Source organism: Dasypus novemcinctus, chromosome 26 (genome assembly GCF_030445035.2).
Source record: "Dasypus novemcinctus isolate mDasNov1 chromosome 26, mDasNov1.1.hap2, whole genome shotgun sequence".
Classification (NCBI taxonomy): Eukaryota; Metazoa; Chordata; class Mammalia; order Cingulata; family Dasypodidae; genus Dasypus; species Dasypus novemcinctus.
The window spans coordinates 10,621,600-10,648,128 of record NC_080698.1 but is presented as its reverse complement, the minus strand read 5'-3'; the positions used below and the strand labels follow the sequence as shown (position 1 = coordinate 10,648,128).

Here is a 26,529-nt window from a genome sequence, read left to right as displayed (position 1 = left end):
CGCCAGTTCCGCCTTTGGATCCGCCAATGGCCAGCTGACCCGCGAGTCCCTGTGCCGGTCCCCATAGCAGCGGGGCGCGCCCTGGTCCTCATTGGCTACACCTGCGGGAGCGCCGCGCCCCAGCGTGCCTACGCCAGCGGCCGTGCCACGTACGCAGCAGCTGATTGGCTGGCCTGGGCTACGTCACTCCCCCGCGCCGGGTCTGTCTGAGTTCGGTGCCCCCCGCGTTCTGTCCCGTGTCGCGCCCGGTTTGTGGCGGCCCGGAGCTGGCAGCTGGGCAGACCTAGCGGACGAGGTGAAGGGTGTGGAGCCGGTACGGGCGGCGGCGGGGGTCCTTGGAGAGCCGTGGCCGCCTCGGAGCCGGGGTCTCATTCTCGGGTCACCTGCAGGCTCCGGGATGAAGGCGCTGATCTTGGTGGGCGGCTATGGTACGCGGCTGCGGCCGCTGACGCTGAGTACCCCGAAGCCTCTGGTGGATTTCTGCAACAAGCCCATCTTGCTGCACCAAGTGGAGGCGCTGGCCGCGGTGAGGCCCGGGGTCGAGGCCGTGGCGGGGCGGGGGACGGCTAGCTTGCGGGACACGGGAGTTGCCGTGCCTTCCCCCTGAGACCGCCTGTCTGCCCGTGCTGTTCCGGCAGGCAGGCGTGGACCACGTGATCCTGGCCGTGAGCTACATGTCTCAGATGCTGGAAAAGGAAATGAAGGCGCAGGAGCAGAGGGTGAGGAACTCTCAATACTTCCCGTTTCCTGCTCAACCTCCTACCCTGGTGGTAGGATTTTGACGGGATGGCTTTTCCCTTCCAGCTGGGAATTCGCATCTCCATGTCCCATGAAGAAGAGCCTTTGGGGACAGGTCAGTAGAGCCAGGAAAGTCCCTTGGGGAGGGCTTAGGGTCAGTTAAGGGTTAAGAACCAGCCTGGGAGGGAGCCTGCTGAGCGGGATGCCTGGGCTCAGACTCCCAGCAAGGTGGTGATTTGCCTTCCTTCCCTAGCTGGGCCCCTGGCGCTGGCCCGTGACCTGCTCTCTGAGACTGCAGACCCCTTCTTTGTTCTCAACAGTGATGTGATCTGCGATTTCCCCTTCCAAGCCATGGTGCAGTTCCACCGGCACCACGGCCAGGAGGGGACCATTCTGGTAAGGGACTGAGTCTTTCTTTTTTGACATTCCCACCTTCCAGTCCCCACTCCCCTTGTATGGTGGGTGCATAGCTCTGCAGCAGTGTGTCCAAGCGTAGCGCCTGGGATCTGGGGCAGTGTGAGAATCAAAGGCAGGAGCACTGGATTAGGCCTGAGGTCCCCCTGCACCCAGGTGACCAAAGTGGAGGAACCTTCCAAGTACGGCGTGGTGGTGTGCGAGGCTGACACAGGCCGCATTCACCGGTTCGTGGAGAAGCCACAGGTGTTTGTGTCCAACAAGATCAACGCAGGCATGTACATCCTGAGCCCTGCGGTGCTGCAGCGCATCCAGGTACATGGAAGCCGGTAGCTGGGGGCGCTGGGCTGGGGCAGGCCCCTCCCCACGGCCCTGCTTACCAACTGCCCCCTCCCGCAGCTGCAGCCTACCTCCATCGAGAAGGAGGTCTTCCCTGTCATGGCCAAGGAGGGGCAGCTCTATGCCATGGAGCTGCAGGGTAAGGCAGGGAAGCCACCGGGTGGGGGTGGCTTGCGGCTGGCTGCACCCTCTGATGCGTGCCTTTCTCTAGGGTTCTGGATGGACATTGGGCAGCCCAAGGATTTCCTCACTGGCATGTGCCTCTTCTTGCAGTCACTGCGACAGAAGCAGCCTGAGCGTCTCTGCTCTGGCCCTGGCATTGTGGGCAACGTGCTCGTGGTGAGGCCTCTACCCAGCCCATCATTAATCCCCTGCGTCTTGGGGGACAAGTGGTCCACCTGACTCTCCCCCACTTCCTGCAGGACCCAAGTGCCCACATTGGCCAGAACTGCAGCATTGGACCCAACGTGAGCCTGGGCCCCGGCGTGGTGGTGGAGGACGGCGTGTGCATCCGGCGGTGCACGGTGCTACGGGGCGCCCACATCCGCTCCCACTCCTGGCTTGAGTCCTGCATTGTTGGCTGGCGCTGCCGTGTGGGCCAGTGGGTGAGCCTGTGGTCTGGGCCAGGTGGGGAGAGGGGTAGGGCCCACGCCTGCCCCACTGACAGACCCTGCCCTTCCTCTCAAGGTTCGCATGGAGAATGTGACGGTGCTGGGTGAGGACGTCATAGTTAATGACGAGCTCTACCTCAACGGGGCCAGCGTGCTGCCCCACAAGTCTATTGGCGAGTCGGTGCCGGAGCCTCGCATCATCATGTGAGGGGCTGGAGGAGCCTGTGTCCCCTTCATCAAGGGGTCACTGGCTTAACAGACACATCAGAAGGCCCTGGACTTGCTGCCATTTATCTGGGGAGCAACGGACCAGACTGGAGCTTTTGGACACCTGCCTTTCCATGTGGACATACCTGGCAGGAGCCCTGTTGGGTGTACCCCACAAACCCCACTCAAGAAGGGCTGGGGTCAGGGCTGTCTGGAATAATAATTTAATGCTTACTGTGGCCCTGACTGAAAGTCAAGCTCAGGCACAGTTAGGGCCATGGCTGGACTCCTGCCAAATGAGGCTACACACAGGCAAGATGGGGACAGGGCAAGGGGAGCTCATAAATAGGGTCCAGCCTGGGTCTGGTTTTGAGGGTGCAGGGTCCAGGGTATCACAGGCGTGGCTGTCAGGCAGGCCTAGGCGGCTGAGGAGGTGGAATTTGCACTGGCCGCCTTCTCCCAGTCCTCCACAGACACGATGGTGGCTTTGCAGAAGAAGCAGTCCTTGTTGTTCATCAGGTGCTGGTTGATGCAGGCTCTGCAGCAGGGGAGCAGGTGAGGGCTCCTGTGCAACCCTACTGTTCCCTGGGCCCACCCACCTGTGGGGCTCACTTACTTGCAGGACTTGTGACCACAGGGCTGGAACACAGCAGAGATGGGGTGAGCATAGCAGATAGGACAGAGGTCCTCCTCGCTGGTGGGCTGTTGGGAAAAAAGCCAAGGCAGGCTGGGGTGGGAGCCCCAGACAGATGGGGCCAGGCTGGGCCTGCATGGGTGCTCTGGCTCCACTCACCAGGGAGGCCGCTGCTGCCTGGGCAGACGCAGAGGTCAGGTGTGCCAGCATCTGTTCCACCTGGGCCAGCTCCTCAGCATTGATGTAATCCGTGTCTGGGAGTGGTAGGAAGTGTCAGGCCTGAGACCACCTTGGAACCGTGCGCCTTGAGTGCCCCCAGCCCAGAATGTGCTCTCGAGGGCCTGGACCTGGCTCAGCCTCAACTCTCCTCCCTTCCATCCCCCACAGGCCCACTTACAGCTCTGCAAGGAGAAGCGCTTCCGTTCGGGGGTGGGCAGGGCAGTGCCAGGCGCTGGGGGCTCTGACTGCCCTAGGAGATAGCATATGGAGCGGAGCTGGAAGCAGGGGTCGGCCAGGAGCACTGACGTGGCCTTCTCTGTCCTGGGGGGACAAGTGTGCAAAGGGTATTCAGAGACCTTGGGGTCTAAAGAGCTGGGGGCGGGGCGCTGATCTGGACATTCGCGACGCTGCATCTCCCTGCTTCTTGCCAACACACCCTCATGAGGCCTCACGCAGCCTGGGTACCAGTTTAAGGGGCTGCTTGACCCACAGTACTATTAGCCCTTCAAAACCACTCCAAAGGGACACAAGCCAGGGGCCATTAGCGGCTCAGAGACGCCCCCGGGCCCCCCTTTCCCACAGCTGCAGATGGGCTAGGCCCCCCACCCCAGGAGGGCAGGCGCCTTGGGAAGCCTCTGGCCAAACGCTGCTGGGAACTTTGGGGCGGGGCTCGCGCGCCCTCTGGCGGACACAAGGGTCCCCGGTCGCTGGGGGAGCAGCCGTCCCACCCCTTCCGACGGGAGCCAATGGGAGGCCGGAGCCCCGCCCACTGGGCTGTCGCCTCCCAGCGAATATTTAGAAACCCGAGTGACCAGAGGACGCTCGGAGAGTCCCGGGAAGCCTGCGAGGGAGTGTGGGGCGAGGCTCGGCCCAGCGGCATCCTGCCTCGTGGCCGCCAAGTCCCGCACCGCGCACGTCGGGCCGGCAGGAGCGGGTGAGTGCTGGGGCCGCTCCCCCGCGGCCGCGCCATGGCCTGGCGGCCGCTGCTGGCAGCGCTGCTGTGCGTGCCGAGCGCTGGGCGCGGCGCCCCGGACTCCCCCGCGGAGGGGCCGCCCCCCGCGCCCCGCAACTGCCCCCTCAAATGCGTCTGCGCTGCCGACCTGCTGAGCTGCGCGGGCCTCGGGCTGCGGGAAGTGCCGGCCGCGCTCCCCGCTTCGGCTGCGGACCTTGACCTGAGCCACAACGCGCTCCGCCGCCTGCGCCCCGGCTGGCTGGCGCCCCTGCCCCGGCTGCGCGTGCTGCGCCTGGGCCACAACGAGCTGGGCGCGCTGGGTCGCGGCCTCTTCGCGAACGCCAGCGGCCTGCGGCAGCTCGACCTCTCATCGAACGCGCTGCGAGTGCTGGGCCGCCACGACCTCGACGGGCTGGGGGCGCTCGAGAAGCTGCTGCTGTTCAACAACCGCCTGGCGCACCTGGACGAGCACGCCTTTCACGGCCTGGGCGCGCTCAGCCACCTCTACCTGGGCTGCAATGAGCTGGAGGCCTTCTCTTTCGACCACCTGCACGGGCTGGGCACGGCCCACCTGCGTACCCTGGACCTGTCCTCCAACCGGCTGGGGCACATCCCCGTGCCTGAGCTGGCCGCGCTGCCCTCCTTCCTCAAGAACGGCCTCTACTTGCACGACAACCCATTGCCCTGCGACTGCCGCCTCTACCACCTGCTGAAGCGCTGGCACCAGCGGGGCCTTGGCGCCGTGTGCGACTTCGTGCGCGAGTACACGTGTCTGGCCTTCAAGGTACCAGCCTCCCGCGTGCGCTTCTTCGAGCACAGCCACATCTTGGGAAACTGCTCGGCAGCACCAGCGCGGGGCCTGGAGCCACCAGAGGAGCAGCTGCACGCCCAGGTGGGCCGGTCCCTTCGGCTGCACTGCAACGCTAGTGCCCCAGCCTTGCGTGTCGCCTGGGTCTCCCCACAGCAGGAGCTGCTGGTGGCCCCGAGCTCCCAGGATGGCAGCATCGCGGTGCTGGCCGACGGCAGCCTGGCCATCGAGGCCGTGCAGCCAAGGCACGCGGGCGTCTTTGTGTGCCTGGCCACCGGGCCCCGCCTGCACCACCACCAGACGCACGAGTACAACGTGAGCGTGCACTTCCCGCACCCCGAGCCCGAGGCCTTCAACACGGGCTTCACCACGCTGCTGGGCTGCGCCGTGGGCCTGGTGCTCGTGCTGCTCTACCTGTTCGCGCCGCCCTGCAGGGGCTGCTGCCGCTGCTGCCACCGTCCCTGCCGCTGCCGCCGCTGGCCCCGAGCACCCAGCCCGCTCCAGGAGCTGAGCGCCCAGTCCTCCGTGCTCAGCACCACGCCACCGGACGCGCCCAGCCGCAAGGCCAGCGTCCACAAACACGTGGTCTTTCTGGAGCCAGGCAGGAGAGGCCTCAATGGCCGCGTGCAGCTGGCCGTCGCCGAGGACTTCGACCTCTGCAACCCCGGGGGCCTGCGGCTCCAGGCCAGCTCAGAGTCCACCAGCTCCACGGGCTCCGAGGGCCCCGCGATGACCTAGGACGCCCGGGCCCCTCCCAGACCCCCAGGCGCCCGCTGCTTGTCCTGTTACCTTGCTGTGGTCCAGGGAAGTGCCAGGTCCTGGTGCCCAGCCCTGTGTGAGCCTGAACCGGAACCACAACAGCCCAACTCACCGGCAGAGGGTCCCGTTCCACCCCCGCACAGGGCCCAAAAGTCCTGTTTGTGCTGGGTACCTGGGGAGCCCCGGGGCCCCAGATGCACCGTGTCATGAGGGCCCAGGCCCACCAGAAAGGGCCTTGCATCAGAGCTTGAGACAACTGTCAAGGCTGGTGTCCCCGAGCGGAGGCACTGCCACCTTCCTCTGCCCAGGGGGCCTGGAAGGGAGGGGCCCACGGGGGAACGCCTAGCCCCCACGCCCAGGGCAGGGGCAGGCCACAGGCCCTCCCCCTTGGGAAGCAGCACTCACCCGACTGACTGCAAGCTGCCCAGCTCTGCCCAGACTGGTGGACAGCACTGGACAGACAAGGCTCCTAACCAGACCCACAGGCCCTGAGCTCCGGCCAGACTGGCCCAGCTCTCCCTGGCCAGGGGCCTCTGGAGGCTGCCCCATGGGCAGACCCACCCAACGGCCACCGGTCATGAGAAAGCATCGAGGGGCACCGTGGCCTGCACCCCCAGCTTTTCAGCAACGAAGCGCCTTCCAGACACGCCTGAGCTGGGAGGGCCAGGCTGGAACTCGCTGTCCCTCGAGGGCAGGAGCCTCTTAAGGGCTGGCACTGGTCTCGGCCTAATGGCTGAAGTGGCACCCTGACTGCATGCGCATCTCACCACTTCACTGCCGGGGGCAGGGGAGGGCAGTCTGGGGACCCCTCGTGTGGGGGCTGAGCTGGGCTCTCCCATGCGTGTCCTGGGCCTATTAGGTGTCTTGGAAAGTCTTAATAAAGGTAGCAGCTGCCCATCGCCGGAGCTTTTACAGACACAGGCGCCAGGGCGTTCACGGTCCCCACGGTGCTCTGGGCACCCACCCAACCAGCGCAGGCAAGTCGTCTCCCCCCTCCTCCCCGCCCCCCCCGGCTCCCCTGCCCCTGCCTGTGGCCTGGCCATAAAGCGGTGGAACTGACAGGAGCCAGTGACCCTGTCTTGCTGGGGTCCCTGATTCTACCCAAAGGTGCTGCTGCCACCTGTTTAGGCGGTTCCCAAGTCACCGCCGTTCTCCATATCAAGACCTGGCTTTGAGGTCCACCTCACAGATGAGGACATAGGTGCAGGAGACCGGCCTGACTGCTCCCCATCTCACAGCCTGGCTCCCCCAGAGGCCCACAGCACCCAAACTCACCCTGAGGCGGGGCCGTGCACCAGGAGCCGCACCAGGATGCCCGTCACTGCCACCAGGATGGGGTAGTGGTCCACGCTCTCCAGGCCTGAGGGGAAGGCAAGGGGCGGACAGGCTGTCCCCACGCTCCTGCTGCAGGGGCTCTAAGCCGGCCACACCACCCACTGTCCTCCCACAGAAGGGCGTGCCAAGAGGCCAAGGGGCCTGAGCCTGACTGTCCACGGCAAAATGGAAGCCTGCTCCTGGCAGAGAACCCAAGGCTGTGGGTGGTGGGGTGCAGGGCATCTGGGTCCTCACCGGGCAGCCGCAGTGTGACCACACGGTCAAAGAGGTTCCTCTCGGCCGTCACCCGGTTCAGCACTTGGTTCAGCAGCTGTGTGGAGGGCAGGGGCCCATTGGTGGGTGGGTGGGCGGGCTTGCCGCCAAGTGCCCCCAGGGTCCCACCCTCCTTGCCAGCTGGACACACCTGTGCGAGACGCCGCAGCAGCATCTCGGAGGTCGGCCGGGCCCAGTCGAGGAGTATCTCGGGCACCAGCGTGATGGTCATCTCCAAGACGCGCAGCAGGCTGACGGAGAGGTCAAAGCAGGTGGCACAGACCTTGAGCTGCCGGCTGTCCACAAAGTTCCGTTCTAGGCGTTCAGCGGCCTGCTGGATCTGAGCCGCCAAGAGCCGGGTGGGCAGCGGTCAGTGGCCCGGCCACACCCCAGGCCCACGCCTCGACCCGCACTCCACCTCGGCCCCCGCGGCCCCTTACGGCCCACCTCCTGGATCATGCCGATGAATTCGGAGAAGGCCCAGTTGAGCTGGTTGAGAACGCTGTTGAGGAAGCTGGGCGCCACATCGGGGCCCTCCCGCAGCAGGTCCGCCATGTGCTGCTGCAGCAGGGTGGAGGGGCAGGGCTCTGCAGGGCACGGGCAGGCGCCGTCATCAGGGGCTCCAGGGCAGGGACCCCCGTCCGTGTGCCCCTGTCCTCACCCAGGGGGCCGCTGGGTGGGAATGCTCAGGACATGAGGGCAGGGGGACGGAGCAGTGCCGCCTGGAGGCTGGGGCTGCATCTGCTGGGCAAGCCACAGCTGCAACTGTCCCCCCACCCGACTCCCCACCCCCCAAGCCTGCAGGCCCCTGGGCTGGAGAGCCACAGAGTCCCAGGCTGACCCCCAGCAGCTTCCGGGGTACATGCCCATCCCACTAGACCTAGACAGGCCAACAGACCCTTCCCATGTGATTCACGGCCAGCTTCTCTACAGCCTGCCTGGAGCCAGAGCCCTGCTGTCCTTTACTGTCCTCTGTTGCCCTCAGTCTGGCCTGGGCAAATGGCCAAAGGGGTGGGCACCACGTCTGGGGCTCGCAGGCAGCAGTAACCAGAGCCCTCCTCTGCGGCCAGCGATGGCACGGCTCCCTACCCCTCCCGAGGCAAATCGATAGTTCCTGCAGTAAGAGGATCCCTCTCGGGCCCTGCCGCTGCCTCTCCATCTGCAGTCGGGTCCACCCTGGGGGCAGGGCGGAGACAACTGGCAAGGGTTTGCTGTGCGATTTTGCACAAGGCACTGGGCCTCTCCGGGGAACCCTGCAGAAGCAGATACACCTGCTGCAGGCCAAGACAGCCACGGTATGGGCTGGGCACAGTACATGGCAGGCAGACCCTGGAAGACAAGGGGCCCCAAATTCCTGGGGGGCCTCTGAAGATCCTTGGGCTGGTGGGGCTCGGCTGCGCCACAGCCCCAGGAGGGCCCAGCCTCTGTTCCCAACCAAGCGCCCTCCTCCAGGCAGGCCTGTTCATCCGACTCAGGTGTCCGAGGCCTGAGCCCAGCCCTGGGTCTGGCACCAGCAGATGGCAAAGGGGCAAAATGACAGGGCACCGGGGCAAGGCTGGCCATCAGGGAGCTCCCGCAGGAGGGACAGGACCCTTGCCCAGCTCGTGCTGCCGGCAGCCTGGGAAGACAACGCCCCTTCCCCCAAGACGCGCGCAGGAACTGGGAGCACGGGGGAGCTATCCCGAGTGTCCTTGGGCTGGGAGGATGCAGCAAAATGGAACTTCGGGGGCCAGGCAGGGACATTGGTCCCAAGTACAGAGGGGGGACCCGGCTGGAAGAAGCGGGACAGTCTGAAAACCCAGGGGCAGTGGGCGAGGGCCACCAGCCCACCGGTGCCCGTGGTGCCGCCGCGGTGGCTGGATACTCACTCTGGAGGCTGGGCAAGTTGGCGTCCTCAGGTTTGGTTTTCAGCAAATGTGGCAGCCGTGTGTAGCGGTACCCGAACCCACAGCCCTGGGGGTGGGGTCAGGGGGTCATCGGGGTAGGGCAGCCCCTCCCTCCCGCCGCCGCGGCCTCCCCTCCAGCTGGGCTCACCCGCCACAGCCGCACCAGGATCCAGTTGGTCTGGGCCCAGGGCCGCTGCTCGTAGGGAGCCAGGAGGCTCCTGACCATGGCGATGCGCCTGTGGGGGCAGGGCGGCAGGCACGGGGTGAGGCAGGGGCAGTGTTGTGCAGGGCGGGCGCGTGCCCCCGGCCCCCTACTCACTGGTCCTCGGGAATCCGCTCCACGGCCCTTAGGGAGTGGGGGTAGCACACGTAGCTGGCCAGGGCCTGCATCAGCGAGTCCCGGATGTCTGCAGGCGAAGGCCGGACCTCAGTGGCCGCCTGGCGGGCACTGTCCTGAAAGCGGCTAGCCCCCAGCCCTGTTTCACTCACCGGTACCCACGATGCGTGTATCGGCGAAGTGTTTGGCGAGGATGGCAGCCAGGCGGGTCAGGGTCTCTTCGTAGGCTGTGGGGTGGGCAGCGGGAGGAGTCAGCCTGGTGGGGGCTCCAGGCACAGGCAGCCGCTGGCAGGGGCGGGGTGGGCCTGGACAACAGGCTGCAGAGCTGGCTCCAAGGGCCAGTCTGATGTTTAGGGACAGCAGGGCGGCGGTCATCGGCAACTGGCAAGGGACTAAGGCACAGTCTCACTGCGGGGAAGGGCAGGTCTTGGGGTAAACCCATCTCAGCCCTTGCACTCAACGGCTCAGCAGTCGCAGCCCCTTGGGCACCCACAGAGCCGCCTCTGGGGACAGAGCCTGCACCTAGGCCTGGGGTGGGCAGGGCTTCAGGCCAGGCCCCGTCGCCCGCAGGCAGACCCGACTGCGCACTGCCCATCCCAGTCGGGACCAATGGTCTGCGGGAAGCCGGGCTCCCGTGTGGGGCCCGCAGCGCCTCACACCCTGCTGTGACTTAGAGAAAAACGACTCTGTCCCACCCGGGCTTCCACTGACTATGGCCAGTGCGCGGGGAGCACCGGGAGACGGTGGACACTGGGGGACGCGCCCCGGAGCTGCCGGGGTCAGGGCAGGGTCCTCCGCCGGGTGGGATTTTTGCAGGTGTTTGGTGGAGGGCGAGGCACTGCCTGCCCCTGCCCCCGCGGACGTGTTGCTGCGTCACAGCTGGCTGGGACCAGGGCTTCTGCCCCCTCCCGGCCCAAGGGGCCCCATCACCTGGGAGGTCCTCCATGCTGTGCACGGGACCGAAGTAGTTCTTGAGTGCGCTGTAGCTGTTGATGGCCACGCTCAGGTAGAACTCGGGCATGAAGGCGAAGAGCGAGCCCGTGCGGTCGCCGTGCTCAATGGTCCGCAGGCAGACGCGCAGCAGCCAGTAAATGTCCAGCATCTTCTCCTGTGAGAGACACGGGGGTCTGCCCATGTGGACGGTCATGGGTGTGGCCTGGTCTGGGGGTCAGGACAGACCACCCCAGGAGTAGGACACTGGAGCTGAGACCCTGAGGGCTCCCAGGAGGTGGGAGCTGTGGCTCAGGCAGGGGCTGTTGAGCACTTGACGGGCAAGAAGGCAGGGAGGCAGGTGTGCCCGGCCTGCGGCCTGCTGCAGAGCAACACTGCAGCTCGGACCGAGACTCTGCTTTAGAAGAAGGCGACGTGACCACGACTGCGCTGGAACACCACCAAGTGCAGAGGGGGCTGTGGGGCAGGTGCGGACTGAGCAGAGGAAGCTGCAGCTCAGCTAAGCCCAAGAAGGCAAAGGGACTGGCTGGCCAGGGCGGGGACAAGCTGAGGGGCTGAACGGGACAGGGGGTGTGTGGAGCCTCCACGGAGGCGGAAGCGCTGGAGGAGAAGGCAGCAGGCCTGCGCAGGGCGGAGGCGGGGACGGGGACGGCCAAGCACGTGGAGCACAGGGGCGGGGGATGCCCCCAAAGAGCGGCGGCGAGGAGGCAGGTGGAAACTTGGGTCTGGAGCTCAGCGGAGGAGGTGGGGGGCTTGCTGGTGGGGGGCCAAACCTGCCGAGGACCCTATACCCCCAGCGTGGCTCCCAGTGTCAGGATCGCAGGAGGGGCCCAGGAGGGGTCACCTAGCAGAAAGAGGCGCCAGGCCCCGGCACCTGCATCTCGGGGGGAGAGCAGCGGGACCTCCCAGCAGCTCTTACGTGTCTACAAACCCAGGGACAAGGGGAAGGTGTGAGCGAGGCCAAGCTCCCGGGAGCCTGCTGCCCCAGAAACCCAGGGGAAACCAGGTCTGTGGGAGGGGACGGCAACAGCGCGGGTGCCACCAAGCGGCCGATGCAACGAGGATGAAGTGTGCCGCAAGGTTGGGGGTGGGGCGGGCAAGGGGCCTGTCAGAGGGGAGAAGCCCGTGCTGGGCTGAGCGAGGCGGCCCTGGGGGGCAGCTGCAGGCACACGGGGAGGGGAGGGAAGACCTGGAGGATTTCTCCTGTGACTGTGGAAAGACTGGACGAGGGGACAGGGACGGGAGGGAGCACGATGAGGAAGGCTGAGGCGGGAGGGCAAGGCAACGGTGACGGCGGTGCGGGAGGAGGTGGGTGGCCCACGGAAGGGGCCAGCGTGGCACCCCGGCAGGAGTGGGGCGGGAAGCTACCCCCACCAGCAGCCTTCGCTCGGCCAGAGGCAGGGTCGACAGGGGCGGCAAGCAGGAGGAGGGCTGGGGGACGGGCTGGTCTGGGTCAGGGAAGCACCAAGCAGATGATGGTGGGGTCCACCAAGAGCTTCCAGGCCCAGCGCCCAGAAGGCGAGCGGACGCGCCAACGACGGCTGCAGGACACGTTGGTGGGGCACAGGGGCCGGGCAGGGACAGTCCGTGGGAATGCACTGTCTGTCCACGCCCGGGGCCAGCCCTGGGAAGGCAGAGGCCCGTCTCCCTCCATCACTGACATCAGCACCTGGTCTCCTCCGGTCTTAGGGCACATGCAGAACCAACGAGCGGGTGAAGGAGGAGGGGCACAAGCCAGTGGGCTCGAGGGTGGGAGGGGATTAGGCAGGAAACAGGCGCAGAGGGTGGGGGTGAGGCTTAGGGAGAGGCCACACAGCCCCTTCTGCTCTCGGGGAGAAGAGGGGAGGGGGAGCTGAGAGGAGGGGCGGAGGGGAGAAAGGGGAACCCACCCTGCTCCCCAAAGCAGGACTTAGGAACTGGGGGAGCCGGGAGTCTAGAGACGGCAACTACTTGGGTCCCCAGGCCTGGGCGGTACAGGGGAATGGCGTGGGGGGCAGGAGGCGGGGCGGGGGGAGCAGCGAGGGGCAGTCAGCACGTGGGAGGTGGGGCAGCAGCCACAGTCACAGCCACACCTGCCCACCTGGGAGTAGACGGTGGCGTGGACCCAGGCAAGGCGGCGGCTCAAGTGGTCCAGCTTTTCCGAGAAAACCTTCTGGCTTTTGGTCAACTCCGCAAGGATGTCCTTCCTCTGCCACCCAAGGGGAATGGAGGACATTCAGGATGCGGCCTCGAGCCCTGCCCTCTACCCCCGGGCCTGGGGTCTGTCGTGACCCTGCCAGCCTGGCGGGGCCCTGGTGCCACGGCAGTGCCCTCGGGGTGCAGGTGCAGCCCGGGGGGGTGGGTCCGGCCCTTGCTGGGGCCCATCCCGGGTTCCGCGCAGCGGCTGTCGCCCAGCTGGGCAGCGCGGAACCCCGGGAGGCCCCGCCGGGTGTGCTGGGCCTGGCTCCCCAGCGGGAGGGCGCGGCGGAGGGGCTCGGGGCCCTGCTTCCTGCTGAGTGTGCAGGGGCGAGGCAGCACTCAGGCCGCATCCATAATTGATGAGGACACCGGGGCGCGTCGGCACTTAGAGGGCTGGGGGGCACCTTGGCAAGGCCACGCTGGTCGATGGGGCTCAGGCTGTGCCAAGCCCTGCCGTCGCCCCACTCGCACTGGCCTGGTCGGTCAGGGTGGGGGCGGGGACGAGAACTGCTGGGCAGCCCCCCAGGGGCAGAGGTGAGGTGGCCGGTGGCCTTTGTCGGCTGCCAGGGGTCCCAAGTGGGCGAGCTGCCCCTTTGCACCCCTCCCTGCCTGTGTGCCCAGGCCTTACCCTCTTGGGGCACCGGCGCAGCTTGTCCTCCGTGTCCCTCAGAGCCATTGCGTACTCGTTGACGTCATCAGACACCCCCACCATCTACAGAGTGGGGCATACACGGCCAAGGTGACCTGGGAACCTCACCCAGGCTTCTCCAGACCCAGCCTGGACCCAGCCTGCAAAGCTGCCAACCGCAGGCCCGGGCAGCCCCTCCCTTGAAAGGCGCCAGGTCCGGCCCAGCAGCGCCAGCAGAGAGCAGTCCTGAGGGGCCCTGCCCCACGCGTGCCCACACGTATCCCAGCCCCGCAGAACCCCGTGCGCGCGGGCCCCGCGGAGGGAGACCTTGCCCAGCTGCTGGTGGACGCTGAGGTTGTACATCATGAGGGCCCCGTCCAGCACTTCCAGCAGGGAGTTCTCAGTGAGGGGCTGCTCGGGCTCCTCGGGCGGCCGCCCCAGCAGCAGGCCCTCGTTCCAGGGGCTGCCCTCAACTGGGGAGGGGGGAGGGCAGGGTCAGCCCATGGGACCAGCAGGAGCCGCACGGCAGGACGGGGTCCACCCTCAGCCGTCCTGCGCCCGGGGAAGGGACGTGCAAGGAGAGCGTGGGGGAGAGGGTGGGCCAAGCCCTGCAGCGCCGGGGCCTATTTCTGTAGCATTGATTTCCTGCCCTCAGAATGTACTTCCCTCACCCTTGCGCTGCTGCCAGGCCCGGGGCTGGGGGGCCGTGGGGAGGTGTCTCGGCTCCGCCCGGGGCGGGGGCACCTACTGTCCTCACGGGTCCTCTGCCCGGCGCTCAGCGTACGGACCTTCACCTTCTCCGAGGAGCTCAGTGGCCGCCGTGGGGTCATGAGGCTCACGGCCGCTGTGCTGAGGAAGCGGTTGGCTCGGCCCAGGGTCGGGGAGCTGAGCCAGCCGGGCCGGGGCAGCGCACCCCCTATGGCCAGAGCCTGCATGGGGCGCTGCAGTGGAGAGAGGCAGCCAGGGGTCACCCAGCCATGCAGGAAGAGGCCGGCACAGGGGCCCCCCGGATCCGCAGCGCTGGGGAATGGGGAGAGGGGAGGGAGGGGCTGTGCCTGGCAAGAAGCCCCTGGCCGCGGAGGGGACAATGGTCCTGTGGCACCCCTGCCCATGTGAGAGAGGGAGACCCCAGGGCAGGGCCCCCACCCCTTCCGCGGCACCTGGGCCGCAGGCGGGGCTGGCTCCTCGTCCTCGTCCAGGTCATCCATGGTGGCCGCCTGGAGCTCCAGCGGGTCGATCAGGATGTTGGCCTTGGCGGCGAGGTCATCTGGGAGGGAGGCGGGAGGGCTCTCAGGCCAGCACAGGGTGCGGGGCCGCGGGCCGGAATCAGGAGGGCCGAGCGCGCCACTGCAGGGCAGGCAGCCTTGCCTGGCGCCGCATGCTCCTGTGCCCGCCCGCACTGGCCCGCCCTCCACACGTACCGCACGCTCCCCTCACCTCATGGCGACCTGGCAGCAGGAAGCCCTCCTCCCACCCACACCCTCCCTGTGCCTCTGCCACTCCCCAGGGGCTCCCTGCATCTCTGGCCCCCCAGCCAGCTCCTTCCTCGTCCTGCCTACAGACAGAGAGTCCAATGCTGCCTGGCCGCCGCTTGCCTTGCCCCGCCCACTCGCAGGGCCGCGGCCTTGCCTGTGCCATCCCTGCCTTGAGCCCAGGCCTCGCTTCTAGCCCCTGATCACGGCCCATCCAGCAGGGACCCTGTCATCCCTGCCTCCTGCGGTGCCCCAGCCAGCTGCCCCCCGGGCTCCTGTCTTGCAGCCTGTGCCCCCCTCTCCACACCAGCGCAGCCAGTGGAAGCGGCTTTCAGAGCAGACCCCTGTGACCTCACTCCCGTGTCCGGGGCGAGTCCACATTTGCTTTGGGGCCTGCCAGGCCCTCAGACTCTGCCTCAAGTGCCTTTGGCCCCTGTCTCCTATTTCGTCCTCCAGCAGGCCAGCTGCTTTCCGTCCCCAGGCCGGGCCGGTTCTGATACCCCTGGCTTGCCCAGGCTGTGCTGTCAGCCCTTTCACTGCCTCCCACACCCACGCTCGCCCATAGACCATGGTCCCACCTTACGCCAGCACGCTTGCCCCTCCTTTCACCACGGGGTGCCCGACCTTCCTCTGTGGTAGCTGCTCTGGGGAGGGGACGGCTGGACCCAAGACCAAAGCAGGGCTGGCAGGCGGCCACCCGCACCGGCCACCCGCACCGCCCTGCCGGAGCCGGTGGAAAACCTCGGGCGCCCTCTGGTGGGCACAGTGCCACCCTACACCCACGGCGGCGCCGGCTCAGGGACCACTCCCCCTTCTCCCACCTGGGGCCTGCTCCCTACTGCGGGCCTGCACCCACCTTTAAGGGTCTTCCGAAGGTGCGAAAGGAGACCCCCGAGGCGCTGCAGGTCGAAGTAGTCCACCTTGCCGTTGTAGAAGACCTGGGGCGGGATGTAGGCCTCTGGAGATTGGGAGGGCCGGGCCGGCAGTCAGTGGCCAGCAGGACGGCCCTCCCCGGGCCCTCCCTCCACCCTGGCCAGCACGGCGAGGTCCCCCGGCCTTGGCCACCCACCTGCCCGGGCAGACGGTGTGGCCGGAGCCCAGGCCCCGCTTCCCATTGTCATTTCACATTAGTGCCAGCAAACACCCAGGCTCCGAGGGGCCACGGCTGAGCACCCTAGCCCAGCCCTAGGGGAGAGCCCCCAACTGAGGGTGGGCGAGGCGCCCACTGACCTGACCCTAGGGAATTCTGTCCACACACAGGCTCCCAATCTCCCAGAGCCCCCCACGGGGCGAGTGGACAGCGTGGGGTCGGCAGTCCTGGAGCCGCGGCATGGGCCCAGCTCCCCGCCCTCCCCTGCCGGTCCGCCCTGGGCCTGCCCGTGCCCGCGCCCTGAGGTCTGGCCCCGCTCACCCTCGCTGAAGGCAGCGCGGGGGTGTGAAGCCTTGTACTCATCCCAGTAGAAGCGCAGGGCAGAGACGAGCCGGTGCAGGAAGCAGACCATGTACTCGGGGGGGCAGAGCATGGGCATGTTCTGGGGACCCAAAGACGCACCTTTGTGCCAGCCCAGCCCACTCCTCGCCTTGGGCTGGGGAGGCAGAAAGGGGCAGCGGAGGGAGGAGCAGGGCTGGGCAGGGGCGAGGCAGACAGAGGCACGGACCCTGCAACACACCAGGCTTGCCCGTGGGCTGACCTGGCAGGCACCTACCCCCCGGCCACTGGCGTTCTCCTGCAGAAACTTCCGGAACTTTGTCAGGAAGATGTACCTAGAAGCTTCACCCTTCAAGGGCAAAACAAGGCTGTGATGAGCGAGACTGCTGGTCCCAGAACGGACTAACTCAACGCTGGGCCTTGCCCTCAGCCCAGGCGTGGGATCCCGAGCCAGCCTCGGCTCTCTGGGGCCCAGCGCTGCACCCTGCCCACCGAGGACCGCGGCAGGGGCCTAGGGGCCACTCACCCCGTTGTCGTCTTTATTGTCCAACAGCAGCTTCAGGATCTGGACCTGCAGTTCTTCCACCACTGGGGTGGGGAACACAGCCCTCAGGCTCCCAGGTTTGGGTCGGGGACCCCCAGGGTTCCCCGAGCCCAGCCTAGGCACGTTCACTGCTGAGCATGCCCGAGGCCACACATGCACCCCCATCCCCACCCAGGGTTCGAGACAGGGGACCGACCTCCGATGCGCTTCTTGAGCCGCTGGCAGCCCCGTTCGTAGGCACGTCGCCGGAGCCGCTCCTCCGCCGTCTCTTCTCGCGCCTCCTTGCTCTCCTTGCCCTGGGCAGGGGCACGCGGCGGGAGACAGCAGGGCTCACCCAGGGCTCCCCCGGCCTAGTTCTATCAGAAGCCCACCCCCTCCCCAGGCCAACAGAGACCAGGGCTGGGGCAGGAGCCTCCGGGGCCAGGGGCCGGGGCCACCCTCTGCCCGCCGCGGCGCCTGCCCACCTCCCTGCTGCTGTGCTGGGGCCACCAGGTGGTGGGGATGAGCTCCTGCAGGCCGGCCTCCTCCACCCGCAGGGGGCTCTTGATGTAAAAGAAGACGACGGCCCGGAGCACGTCGAAGCTGGCAGTCGTCAAGGTTCGGCTCTGCTCAGCAAGGCCCCACGCCCTCACGTCGTCCTGGCAAGCCCTCCCAACCCCCGACGCTGTGGCTCCTGCTCTGGGCCCGTCTCCCCCACGCCGTGAGCCTCGGATGGACCTGAGGCCGTCAAACCCGCCAAGCCCGATACTCAGCGGGTGCACGACAAAGGCTTGCCGTGGACATAGATGACTGTGGGACAGGTGAGAGGGGCCTGGTGGCCTCTCTCCTGGCTCCAACTCTAGGTGTCTACATCGCCCAGATTTGTTCCTGCCTCCTGGAGGCTGGGGGACTCCAGGCCCAGAGGGCTGCTGAGAGCACAGGCTTCCCAGCCAGGGCCCCGAGCTAGGCTCCACCCTCTGCTCTCTGGGGAAGCAGGAAGAGCCTCCTCCTAGAGAAGAGCTCCTGGGAACCCCCACCGTGCAACGCAGGGAGAACGCAGGGCTTTGGCTGAAGAAGGCAGGCCCTGGTGGCACCTCCCTGCTTCCCAGAAACCACCTGCAAAGCCCTGCCCCGACTGGCCGGCTCACTCCTGCCCTTGGCCTTCCCGGGTCTGTAGAGGAAGTACTGGGAAGAGACAAGGTCTCATGTATTGGGGAGCTCTGGTCCTTGAGCCTCCCTGGGGACTGGACCTCTGGTCAGATGGACTCTGCTGACCCCAGAGAGCACAAGTCCCACATGCCTGGCACCAAGAGGAGGATACAGGACATTGCTGAGCAGAAACTTGCGAGACTTCTCGTGCCTCAGGATGGCGATAGTGAGCCGCAGGTAGTGGATCTGTGGGGAGGGGCTGCTCAGAGTGGGTGGGCAAGGCCCGCAGGGCCGGGGGCAGGGGCAGGGGCTCCCACCTGCAGGCCCAGGTCTGGGACGATGGGCGAGAACCGGTACAGCCGCAGCAGGGACATCATCAGCTGCTTGAGGCAATCCTGCACCTCGTAGTCCTGGGGGAAGAGGCCAGCTGTGCGCCTGCCTGCTCAAGGGCAGGCTCCATGGCAGCCGTTCCTGGGGCCTTTTCCAAGACCCTCCCTTTATCCCCCGAGCCTGGCAGAGCCCGACATCCTGACCTGAGCTCCAGGGAGCTGGGGTGGGGACCTCACCTCCATGAAGAGCCACAGGAGGTCCAGCACCTGGTGCACCACGGACTGTGCCTGGGCGGGGGTGGCCGCCTCCACGACGCCCAGCAGGAAGCTCATGAGCACGGCCTCCACCAGGTACACCTTGCGCTGCAGCAAGGGTGGGTGCTGGTGAGGGGCCGGCCTGCAGCCCTGCTCAGGGCACCCCTGTCCTGGCATGTCGTGGCCAGGGCCACGCCAAGGGCTTAGGCCACAGCTACAGACTCTCGCCCCCTTGAGCGACTCCAACTCACAGATGAGCCTTCCTCTGGGTCTGACTGAGGGACAAGATGGGCCACAGTCCCACGGTCCCTCTGGGCGCGGCACAGCTAGTTCCCTTGGTCTGTGACATCCCTCCACTGTCTTTCTAGGACATTCAGATACACTCAGCTGGAACAATCTCCCCGGGCCCAACGGGGACACATCTACCCTGGTCTGCCTCTGCCCCTTGCAAGCGTCCCCTCACCAGGAGTGGTGCGAAGCGGTGGAAGATGTGGGCGAGGGTGAGGAGGACGGTGGGCTGGCCCTGTGCCTGCCACTCCGAGCTCTCCTTCTCTACCAGCCGTCCTTCCTGTGTGTGAGGGAGGAGGGGGCCGTGAGGGGGCGGAGGGCTGTGCAGGGACCCCCGCGCCCAGCCCAGCCCCCAGCTCACCGCAGGATCCAGCTCCACACAGAGCACTGCCCGGAAGCAACCCAGCAGCCTCTGGGCCTGCACCAGGTCAGCCCGCGGTGGGTCCTGCAGGGGCCGGTATCCCGCCACCGGGTAGGTGCCACCGAGTTAAGCTGGCAACGCCTGATCTGTGGCCCTGACCCTCCCACCCCCTATCCACTGGGACTTCTGAGAAGGGGCTGGGGCTCTAGGGTAGGGCTCACATCACAGCTCCCCACTTACTCTCCAGGGAGCACAAGTTCTCCTGCTGCTTCGTGTTCTTCATCTGTGAGATGAGGAGAGTGACGGCACCTGCCTAGCAAGGGTGCCACAAGGACTGTCCTCCTGGGCAACCACCTCACACATGGCAGCCAGGGCCAGACCCCAGCCCACAGAGCTCCTCGGGCAGGGAGCCCCTCACCCCAGCTTTCACAAGAGCTCGCAAGCAGCCCACAGCCATCTTCCCCAAAGGATATCGCAGGGGGCGGCTGCCGAAGTTGAAGGCCACGGACTCCTTGAAGGAGAGGCTGATGGCTGGGAAGTAGGCCATGCCCAGGCCCCTGGACAGATTCTCAAAGGCGGTGCCCAGCGACACACCGTTCCTGGAGCAGAAGGAAGGCTGTGGCCGAGATGGGCCAGAGGACAGGTTCCTGCTTGGGGCTGCCCTCCTCCGAGGCTACCACCCCGTTTGGACCCCCTCCAGGGACCGGGAGACGGGGGGGGCAGGGAGCAGCGAGGGCGGTCCCAGAGGCCAGCCTTGTGGATGAAGGTGGGTGACTCACAGGCAGAAGGACAGGGTACCATCGTCCAGGTCAATCAGACAGCTGACAATGTCCCCCGCTGCCCACGCCTGTCCAGGGAGAAGGCCTGACAGACGCACCAAGGCCAGAGCCGGCCCCCTCTGCCCTCCAGCTGTATCAACACCGGCACCCGGGGGACAGGCCACGAGGGCTGAGTCGCGCATCCCCCTGGTGCCCCACGGGCCCCCACAGCCACCCCGCCTCACCTTGCCATAGTTGGTCGTGGTCACGTTCCACTTGCGCACCCGGTTGCCGTCGTAGGCGTAGGAGTTGTGTGTGTCTCCAACCCCCTCCTAGGGAGGAGCCGCCCGTGAGGTCCCGGGGGCAGGGACAGAGCCCACCAGCCACGGACCCTGCACCCGCCGCGTGGCTCCAGGGGGGGGTGTGTGCCAAGACCCTGAGTGGAACGCGCAGTGAGTGGTGCTCTCGGCGCCGAGTGCCCTGGGAGGGGGCAGCACACACGCGCCCTCCAGAAGGCAGTCCCGGGGAGGGTCCTGCAAGACCCTGGCCCTGTGCAGTCTGAGGGTGGCAGAGCCGGGAGGAGGGGACCCCCTGTGCCCGTGTGCACCTCCTGATTGAAGCGGCAGTTGATGGTGCACCAGCCGATCTGCATGAGCCCCTGGGAGGAGATGAGCACCTCGTAGACCCACTTCCCTGCAAAGCGGCACGTCAGGCCCAGAGGCCCCCAGGGAGAGGCTGCCTCCCTCTCCCCGGGCCGCGGCATCGTGGTCTCACCTTTGTACACGCACGTGGTGGAGCGGATAGTTCCAAAGTTGCTGTGGCCGATGACCTGGGTGAAAAGCCGGCACAGCGGCTTCCTCAGGCCTCTCCAGGGGAGAGAGACCCCCCCACCGACGTAGCCATGGTCATGTTTGCCTGTTGTGGCCACACTGCCCCATGCGTGACGCCCAGGATGGGAATGGACCGGGAGGGGCAAGGCCGTCAGGAGGGACTCGGCCGGGGCCATGAGGGAAGGGGGTCCAGGCTGTGTGAGCGTCAAGGGGATGCAAGGCTACGGCAGGAGGGTGGGGGAGCCGAGGACACGATGGCGTGGCCACATCAGGAGGAGCTCAGGGCGGGGCCAGGAGGGGTGCGGGCCTGGGGCCCCCGCCTCACCCTCACTCACCCCCAGGAGGTCGTCGTCCACCAGGAGAAGGCCCTCGAAGCCACCCGTGTGGTCCAGGACCACCGTGGCCGGGCCAAGTCGCCCTTCACCCTCTCCTGAAACAGGCAAAGGTGTGGGGCTGGGTGGGGCAGAGCCTGTGGCAGAAGGCATAGGGTGGCCCCGGCCCATCCCCTCACACACACCCTGCCCGAGGCCGCCACGTACCCTGGCTCTCTTCATCCTCACTGTCCACCTGCAGCAGCTGGTCCAGATGCTCTGGCAGATTCTGGAAGTTCAGGGGTTTCCTGGGGAGAGCGAGAGGCTGCGAGGGGTCCACAAGGCCTTGGAGCCAACCAGACGGCACTAACGTCCTCTCCTACGCCCCTGCCTCGGAGCTCCAGAGGGTGGCTGCCTGGACTCCAGAAAGGGCCCTGCCCAGCCCTAGACTCACATCCTGGGGATCATGGGCTGCAGTATCTGCTAAGCCAAAAGAGTTTAGTCTGATTTGGGGTACCTCGGCACCGCTAAAGAAAACAGGAGCCCTGTCTAAGCCTTCGCTTCATCTTCTGAGAAAGGGAACGATAGCTGTGTAGACTTGCTGTGAACACCCCAAGGCACAATGTGTGTTCCCTGCAGAGCTCACAGCCTGCTCACTCCCAAGGGTGGCTGGTTAGAGTCTGTCTCGGAGAGGAAGGCTGGGGGAAATGCCAAACCACACGTGCTGAGCACCAAGGTCACTTAGTCCCACCCTTGATCCTAGATATAGCCTCTTTGGAGGAAGACTTCCAGTCTCCCCACTGCCCAGCCAGGAGAGCCCAAGTAGTCAATCAGCCATGTTCGGGCAGCACGAAGGCCTCAGCTCTCTGCCCTCAGAGGGCTGGCTGCTTCTGTCCTGCACCCACCTGTCCACAGTGGCCAGCAGAGCACACAGCCTGTCTGCCACCTGCCCCAGCCAAAGGGTTGGGGAAATTCTCTCTGGGTAGAGGGCTCCGAGTGCCAGGGGCATTCCCATCCCCTTGCACACATGCCCACAAGAGGAAGAATTCTGGATAATGCTAGCCAGCTCTCTCTTGAGCTCAGCGGCTAAGAATAGCAGGGAGTGGGGTAGAGACTACCAGCAGGGCTCAGGCAGGGCAGAGCAGAGGCCCAATGCCCAATCGGAGCCCGGCCTACAGACCTGCCAGCATCTACTCTTCTCCCTCCAACCCCAGCTTCTGCTCCACTCATCTGCCCAGAGGGCAGGCTCTGGGAGGGGATGCAGGTGGGTCAAGCACCAACTCTCTGGCAAGGTGGCCTCAGCCCAGGCTCAGAAACCACAAGCCCCCCGTGCTGTGAACCAACACTGGCCCTGAGCTGCCGGAGGTGGAGATGCACAAAGCCAAGGCCGGGTGGCAGACTACAGTGGGGTCCCCAACGAGCTGCGTGAAGGCTGCAGCCAACTCCCATCGGAATACCCCGATGGGCCCAGGAACTAAGGAGGTGTCCTCTACAGCTCCTGTGGGCCCGTTTGTGAGGGCTGCTCTAGGCTTGTGCCTGCTCCAAGATCAGATTGCCCCGGCTATGGGCAGGTGGCCTGAAACGCAACCTCCGCCGGGTGACTGCAGCCCTGCCCAGCACTTGGCTCCCCTTCTGGATTTCCCAGGTCCCAGGCGAGGGCCCTGTGACCCACAGCCACTGGCTGATGGCCCCACCACCTGCTCTCCCTCCTGGCAGCCTCAGCCGCAGCAGCAGGTCCAGCTCTGGGATCACATGAGGTAGGGCTCAGATGGCTCTGGGAACAGGCCATGACTGGGCTGGGGTGGGGGTGGACAGTGGCCTGCAGCAAGTAGGAACCCTTTGACTACAAGGTTCAGGTAACCACCTGCCCTTCGTGCCTGCCCAGAGAGTAGAGGTGGTGACAGAGAAGAGCTGAGGGTGGCGAGGGGGCAGAGACAGGGACATCGTGCCTCACTGCAGGGAGAAGGACCCTACAGGACCCTCTGAAGAAGTAATTTAGCAGTTTCCTCAAAAGTGATTGTCATTAAACATTCTAGCCACGTGATTCCCACCCTGGGCATCCTCACAGAACTGTTTACAAAAGCAAAAGCCCCATCTTCCAAACCAGGGCAGAGCTGAGGGCCGTGGAGGACCCCTGGCCTGAAGAGATGCCCATCACGGATTAACCCATAGAGCAGAAAAACATTGGTGCGATAATGTTTGGTGACAAAAATAGGATTCAAAATTCTATGTACTTTGGGCAGTATGGGATATATTTATCACTTTGGTGACAGTGAGGGTTTCATGGGTTATATACGCATCAAAACTTAGAGAATCAGATGCTAAGTGTATGCAGAATTGTATACTAAATGCGGGCAGTTCACGTCAATTATACCTCAATAGAGTTGCTGGAAAAAATAAGAACTGTAGGCAACACAGAGAAAATAGTTTTAAAATTTCCTATACAGCCTAATCTGAACTATGCACATGACAAGATAAAGGAAATGAAAAAGGATCACACCCAAGCTGTCACATCAGAATAACAGATGATAAATGCTTTATCTTCTATCTGTTTCTAAGCTTCTGCTAAAGTGTATGTGAGTTTTACATGGACTAAGCTTCAATGCATTAAATTTGCCAAGGAAAGGGCCTGGTCAGTCTGTACTTTATAGGTTCGGGCAGAGAATACAAAGGCTCAGGGTGGAACAAGAGTATGAACAGGTGGATGCAGGGCCAGGTGCTAAATGCAGAGTAGGCGGTAGGTGTTATGCTGGGTGCTGACTGTGCACCCGCCTCCCTGACCTCTACAATGCCCTCAGGTGGAAGGTTCTAGCACTGCTTGGAGAGAGGAAGAAGTGGAGCCTGAGAGACATTCTGGCCTGAGGTCACCCAGCTAGGAGAAGCACAGTGAGACCGGAACCCCGGGGAGCCTGTCTGGAGCCCAGAGTCCCCTTCCCCACAAGCCCAGCAGCCTCGAGCCTCTGGTGTGACCGGCGGGGTGAGGAGGGGAAAGCCCCCAGCCATACCTGCTGGTGGCTGTGGGGGGCGTGTGGCCAGGAAAGAAGATACGGTGCAGGTAGTCATTTAGCAGCTTCTCGTGCACGATGCCTGGATCACAGGTTGGAAGGGAAGAAGGATCGGATGTCAGCGTGGCTACCAGCCCCTGCCAACCCCAGAGGCTCTTGGTCCTACGCTGGCCACAGGGGCAGAAGAGCAACCATGTTGGGTGTACTTCTCCATGGCTGCTGGCAGAAAAGAACTGGCTTATAGGTAAAAAGGGCATGGCAAGGCCTGAGGCTCGCTGGAGCCGAGCCTTTGTTGTCTCTGCCCCTTCCATCTCCTTCCCCCAGTACAAGGAGCCCACACTCCCAGCCTGGCCAACCCTTACCCGTGACCTTGGATTTCTCAGCATCTGAGGTCAGCCTGTAGCTCTTGCGGGAGAAAGACATGCCAGCCCCCTTGGATGCCATTCTTCATCTCTCGTGGTCCTGAGGGCTGAGCCAGAGGCAGAAGCTCCTACTTGAGGCCCACACCCTATCCCAGTCCTAGGGCAGCAGAGTTCAGGCATGCAACCTGGGGCAGAGGACAGGAGTGGCTCCTAGCTTCCTACGCAGGGAGGGTGGGTAGGGTTCCTGAACCCTGGGTCTGGGCCCATTTGACAGAGACCACATCTTGTTCTCTACTGTGTCTCAATGCCCAGCACAGGGCCTGACAGAGAGCAGGTGCCAGATACACGTCTGCTGAACCACAACTAAATGCCTCAATCCTGGATAAGACTAATGTGCCCAAAGTGAGGTGGCCCGGGGCAAAGCCCCCGTTCTTCATCTCAGCAGTAAACTACACCAGGTCTAGCTCATATTTGGGAGAGAGAGCTCTACGCTACTTACTCCAAGTGCAGTCCACCATCTGGGGCTCGGTGCCATCTGTGGCCCCAAGTTCTGCTGACATTCCCAAGCCGGAATCCTGTTCTTCCACCCCAGGATCCTCCCTTCCCTCCATCAAAAGGCCTCACCCTCCATCTGAGCACCACCCTTGTTCTGTCCTCATCACAGACCACTCACTCATCCTGCTGCTGTTCATCCCTCACATACTACACCGTTGCTGCAGCTGTTCCAGAACCTACACTAAAATCCCTGGTTGGGTCTCATTGATCTAGAGCTGTGCTGTCCAGCATAGAAACCACTAGCCACGTGTCTGAAAGCTTAAAGATTCAACTTTTCAATTGCATTAGCCATCCTTCAAGAGCTCAACCACCACATGTTGGCTACTGCGTTGGCCAGGGAAGATAAAGAACATTGCCCCTATCGCAGAAAGTCCTGTTAGACAGCTCTGGTCTAGAGCCTGGCCCCTCAGCACTGCCTTAGCCAGCACTCCTTCTCTGCACCCCAGTCTCTTATCTCTCTTCAAACAGGCCCTCTGCTCCCGCCACATACCCCTGCCCTCCGCCGTAGGCACCACGCCTGCGCCGGGGGAAGGTGACTCTCCCGCCCTGGCGCCCACCGCGGGCCCCCAGGCCGCTGCCCCTCTCCCACCACAGCAGGTGCGGAGCTGACCGGACATGGTCCCTCATTTAATCAGCACACCTCCCCGACACCCACTCTGGGCGTCAGGTGGTGAGGACCCAGGAGTGAAGTGGACCCTGACTCTGTCCGGGAGTCCCCTGCCACGACGACCCCGTCCAACCCCGCTGACACACCTGAACTCGGAACCGTATCGACCTCGTCTCGGGGCCCAAGATCACCGAGGGCAGCGCCTGGCTCCCCCCAGTCGCCCCGGACGACTCCAAGCTCCCGGGGAACCTCCATGTCCGCCCCGGGCTGGAGCCCGGCCCCACAGGCCGCAACCCCCGCGCGGCGGGCGCCCCCACCCTGGGCGGCCGGGGCCGCGAGAGGAGCCGCGGGGGCCCGGCCGCTCGGAGCCCAGCCGCCCCTCACTCACCCCCAGCTGCGGCCGCCGCGTCCCGGTTCACAACATCCGCCCGGCCTCCTCGTTACGGCGCCCGCCCAGGGCCAAACCGCGCGCCCGCCAGCGCGCCTCCCGCCGCGCACGCGCAGCGGCCCACGGCCTGCCTCCGCCAGGGGGCCCCCTCCGCGGCCTCCGCCTGACCGCTGGGCCTTGCTCTCGCCGGATCGCGCAATCGCCTGGCCCCGGGCGTTTCTAGCCCTGCCTGGCGGGGTGCGACGTCCTGGCCAGGAATCCAGACCGCCAGGCTCAACTCTTACACGTACTTGGAAGCCCTACCAGATGTCCCCCAGGACGGCTGCAAGGCTGCCCCGCCTGGGTCGCCACTGCTTGTCACCATGGCACCCCTGGCCGGCGAAGGGAGCCTTCCTGGGCTCCGCTGCCGGGGTCGTGGGCTCGGCTTACTCAAAGTTGGGGCTGATAAGGCACCCTGAAAGAGGCCGGCAGGGTTGGGGCTGAGCAGCCCCCACTTTACAGGGGAACACAGACTCCAACAAGTTTGATGTCACTGCGCCAGGCTGGCACGCGAGCCTCTGGCAGCTCCCGTATCCAAGAGGGCAGCAGAGGCAGCAGCAGTGCTCCACCCCCACCCAAGAGCACCTCAAGCCCCCCAGCGAACTTTCCCAACACCTGCC

At 65.2% G+C, this 26,529-nt stretch overlaps 3 protein-coding genes across 13 annotated transcripts; 2 read left to right on the top strand and 1 right to left on the bottom strand.

The window, feature by feature from the left end:
* Positions 1 to 181: 181 nt before the first annotated feature.
* On the top strand, positions 182 to 2,548 carry GMPPB (GDP-mannose pyrophosphorylase B). Its single transcript, XM_004451869.5, has 10 exons — positions 182 to 295; positions 390 to 526; positions 639 to 719; positions 805 to 853; positions 992 to 1,134; positions 1,309 to 1,467; positions 1,552 to 1,630; positions 1,703 to 1,830; positions 1,914 to 2,096; positions 2,179 to 2,548. The coding sequence occupies exons 2-10, from the start codon at positions 398 to 400 to the stop codon at positions 2,308 to 2,310; spliced, it is 1,083 nt and encodes a 360-aa protein (XP_004451926.1). The 5' UTR covers positions 182 to 295; positions 390 to 397; the 3' UTR covers positions 2,311 to 2,548.
* RNF123 (ring finger protein 123) lies at positions 2,518 to 26,008 on the bottom strand. Of its 11 annotated transcripts, none has more exons than XM_058288270.2 (39): positions 25,871 to 26,008; positions 24,321 to 24,427; positions 23,959 to 24,040; positions 21,182 to 21,261; positions 20,978 to 21,072; positions 20,587 to 20,641; positions 20,420 to 20,505; positions 20,058 to 20,144; positions 19,834 to 19,901; positions 19,528 to 19,653; positions 19,055 to 19,169; positions 18,869 to 18,973; positions 18,388 to 18,513; positions 18,139 to 18,231; positions 17,994 to 18,067; positions 17,158 to 17,275; positions 16,890 to 16,989; positions 16,676 to 16,737; positions 16,427 to 16,498; positions 16,132 to 16,252; positions 15,577 to 15,678; positions 14,409 to 14,515; positions 13,997 to 14,189; positions 13,576 to 13,721; positions 13,249 to 13,332; positions 12,523 to 12,630; positions 10,422 to 10,599; positions 9,644 to 9,718; positions 9,474 to 9,561; positions 9,303 to 9,390; positions 9,137 to 9,221; positions 7,716 to 7,855; positions 7,420 to 7,608; positions 7,251 to 7,326; positions 6,957 to 7,041; positions 3,341 to 3,483; positions 3,103 to 3,197; positions 2,926 to 3,011; positions 2,518 to 2,847 (listed from the first exon to the last, which is right to left on the bottom strand). In XM_058288270.2, the coding sequence occupies exons 2-39, from the start codon at positions 24,400 to 24,402 to the stop codon at positions 2,727 to 2,729; spliced, it is 3,936 nt and encodes a 1,311-aa protein (XP_058144253.1). In that variant the 5' UTR covers positions 24,403 to 24,427; positions 25,871 to 26,008; the 3' UTR covers positions 2,518 to 2,726. The 11 variants fall into 11 exon arrangements, with proteins under 11 accessions (XP_058144253.1, XP_058144252.1, XP_058144251.1 ...); XM_058288269.2 differs by having other exon boundaries at positions 24,321 to 24,505; positions 25,871 to 26,002; XM_058288268.2 differs by having other exon boundaries at positions 24,321 to 24,477; positions 25,871 to 25,984.
* AMIGO3 (adhesion molecule with Ig like domain 3) lies at positions 4,061 to 5,770 on the top strand. The gene has a single exon (XM_004451868.5). The coding sequence runs from the start codon at positions 4,131 to 4,133 to the stop codon at positions 5,658 to 5,660; it is 1,530 nt and encodes a 509-aa protein (XP_004451925.2). The 5' UTR covers positions 4,061 to 4,130; the 3' UTR covers positions 5,661 to 5,770.
* Positions 26,009 to 26,529: the final 521 nt, after the last annotated feature.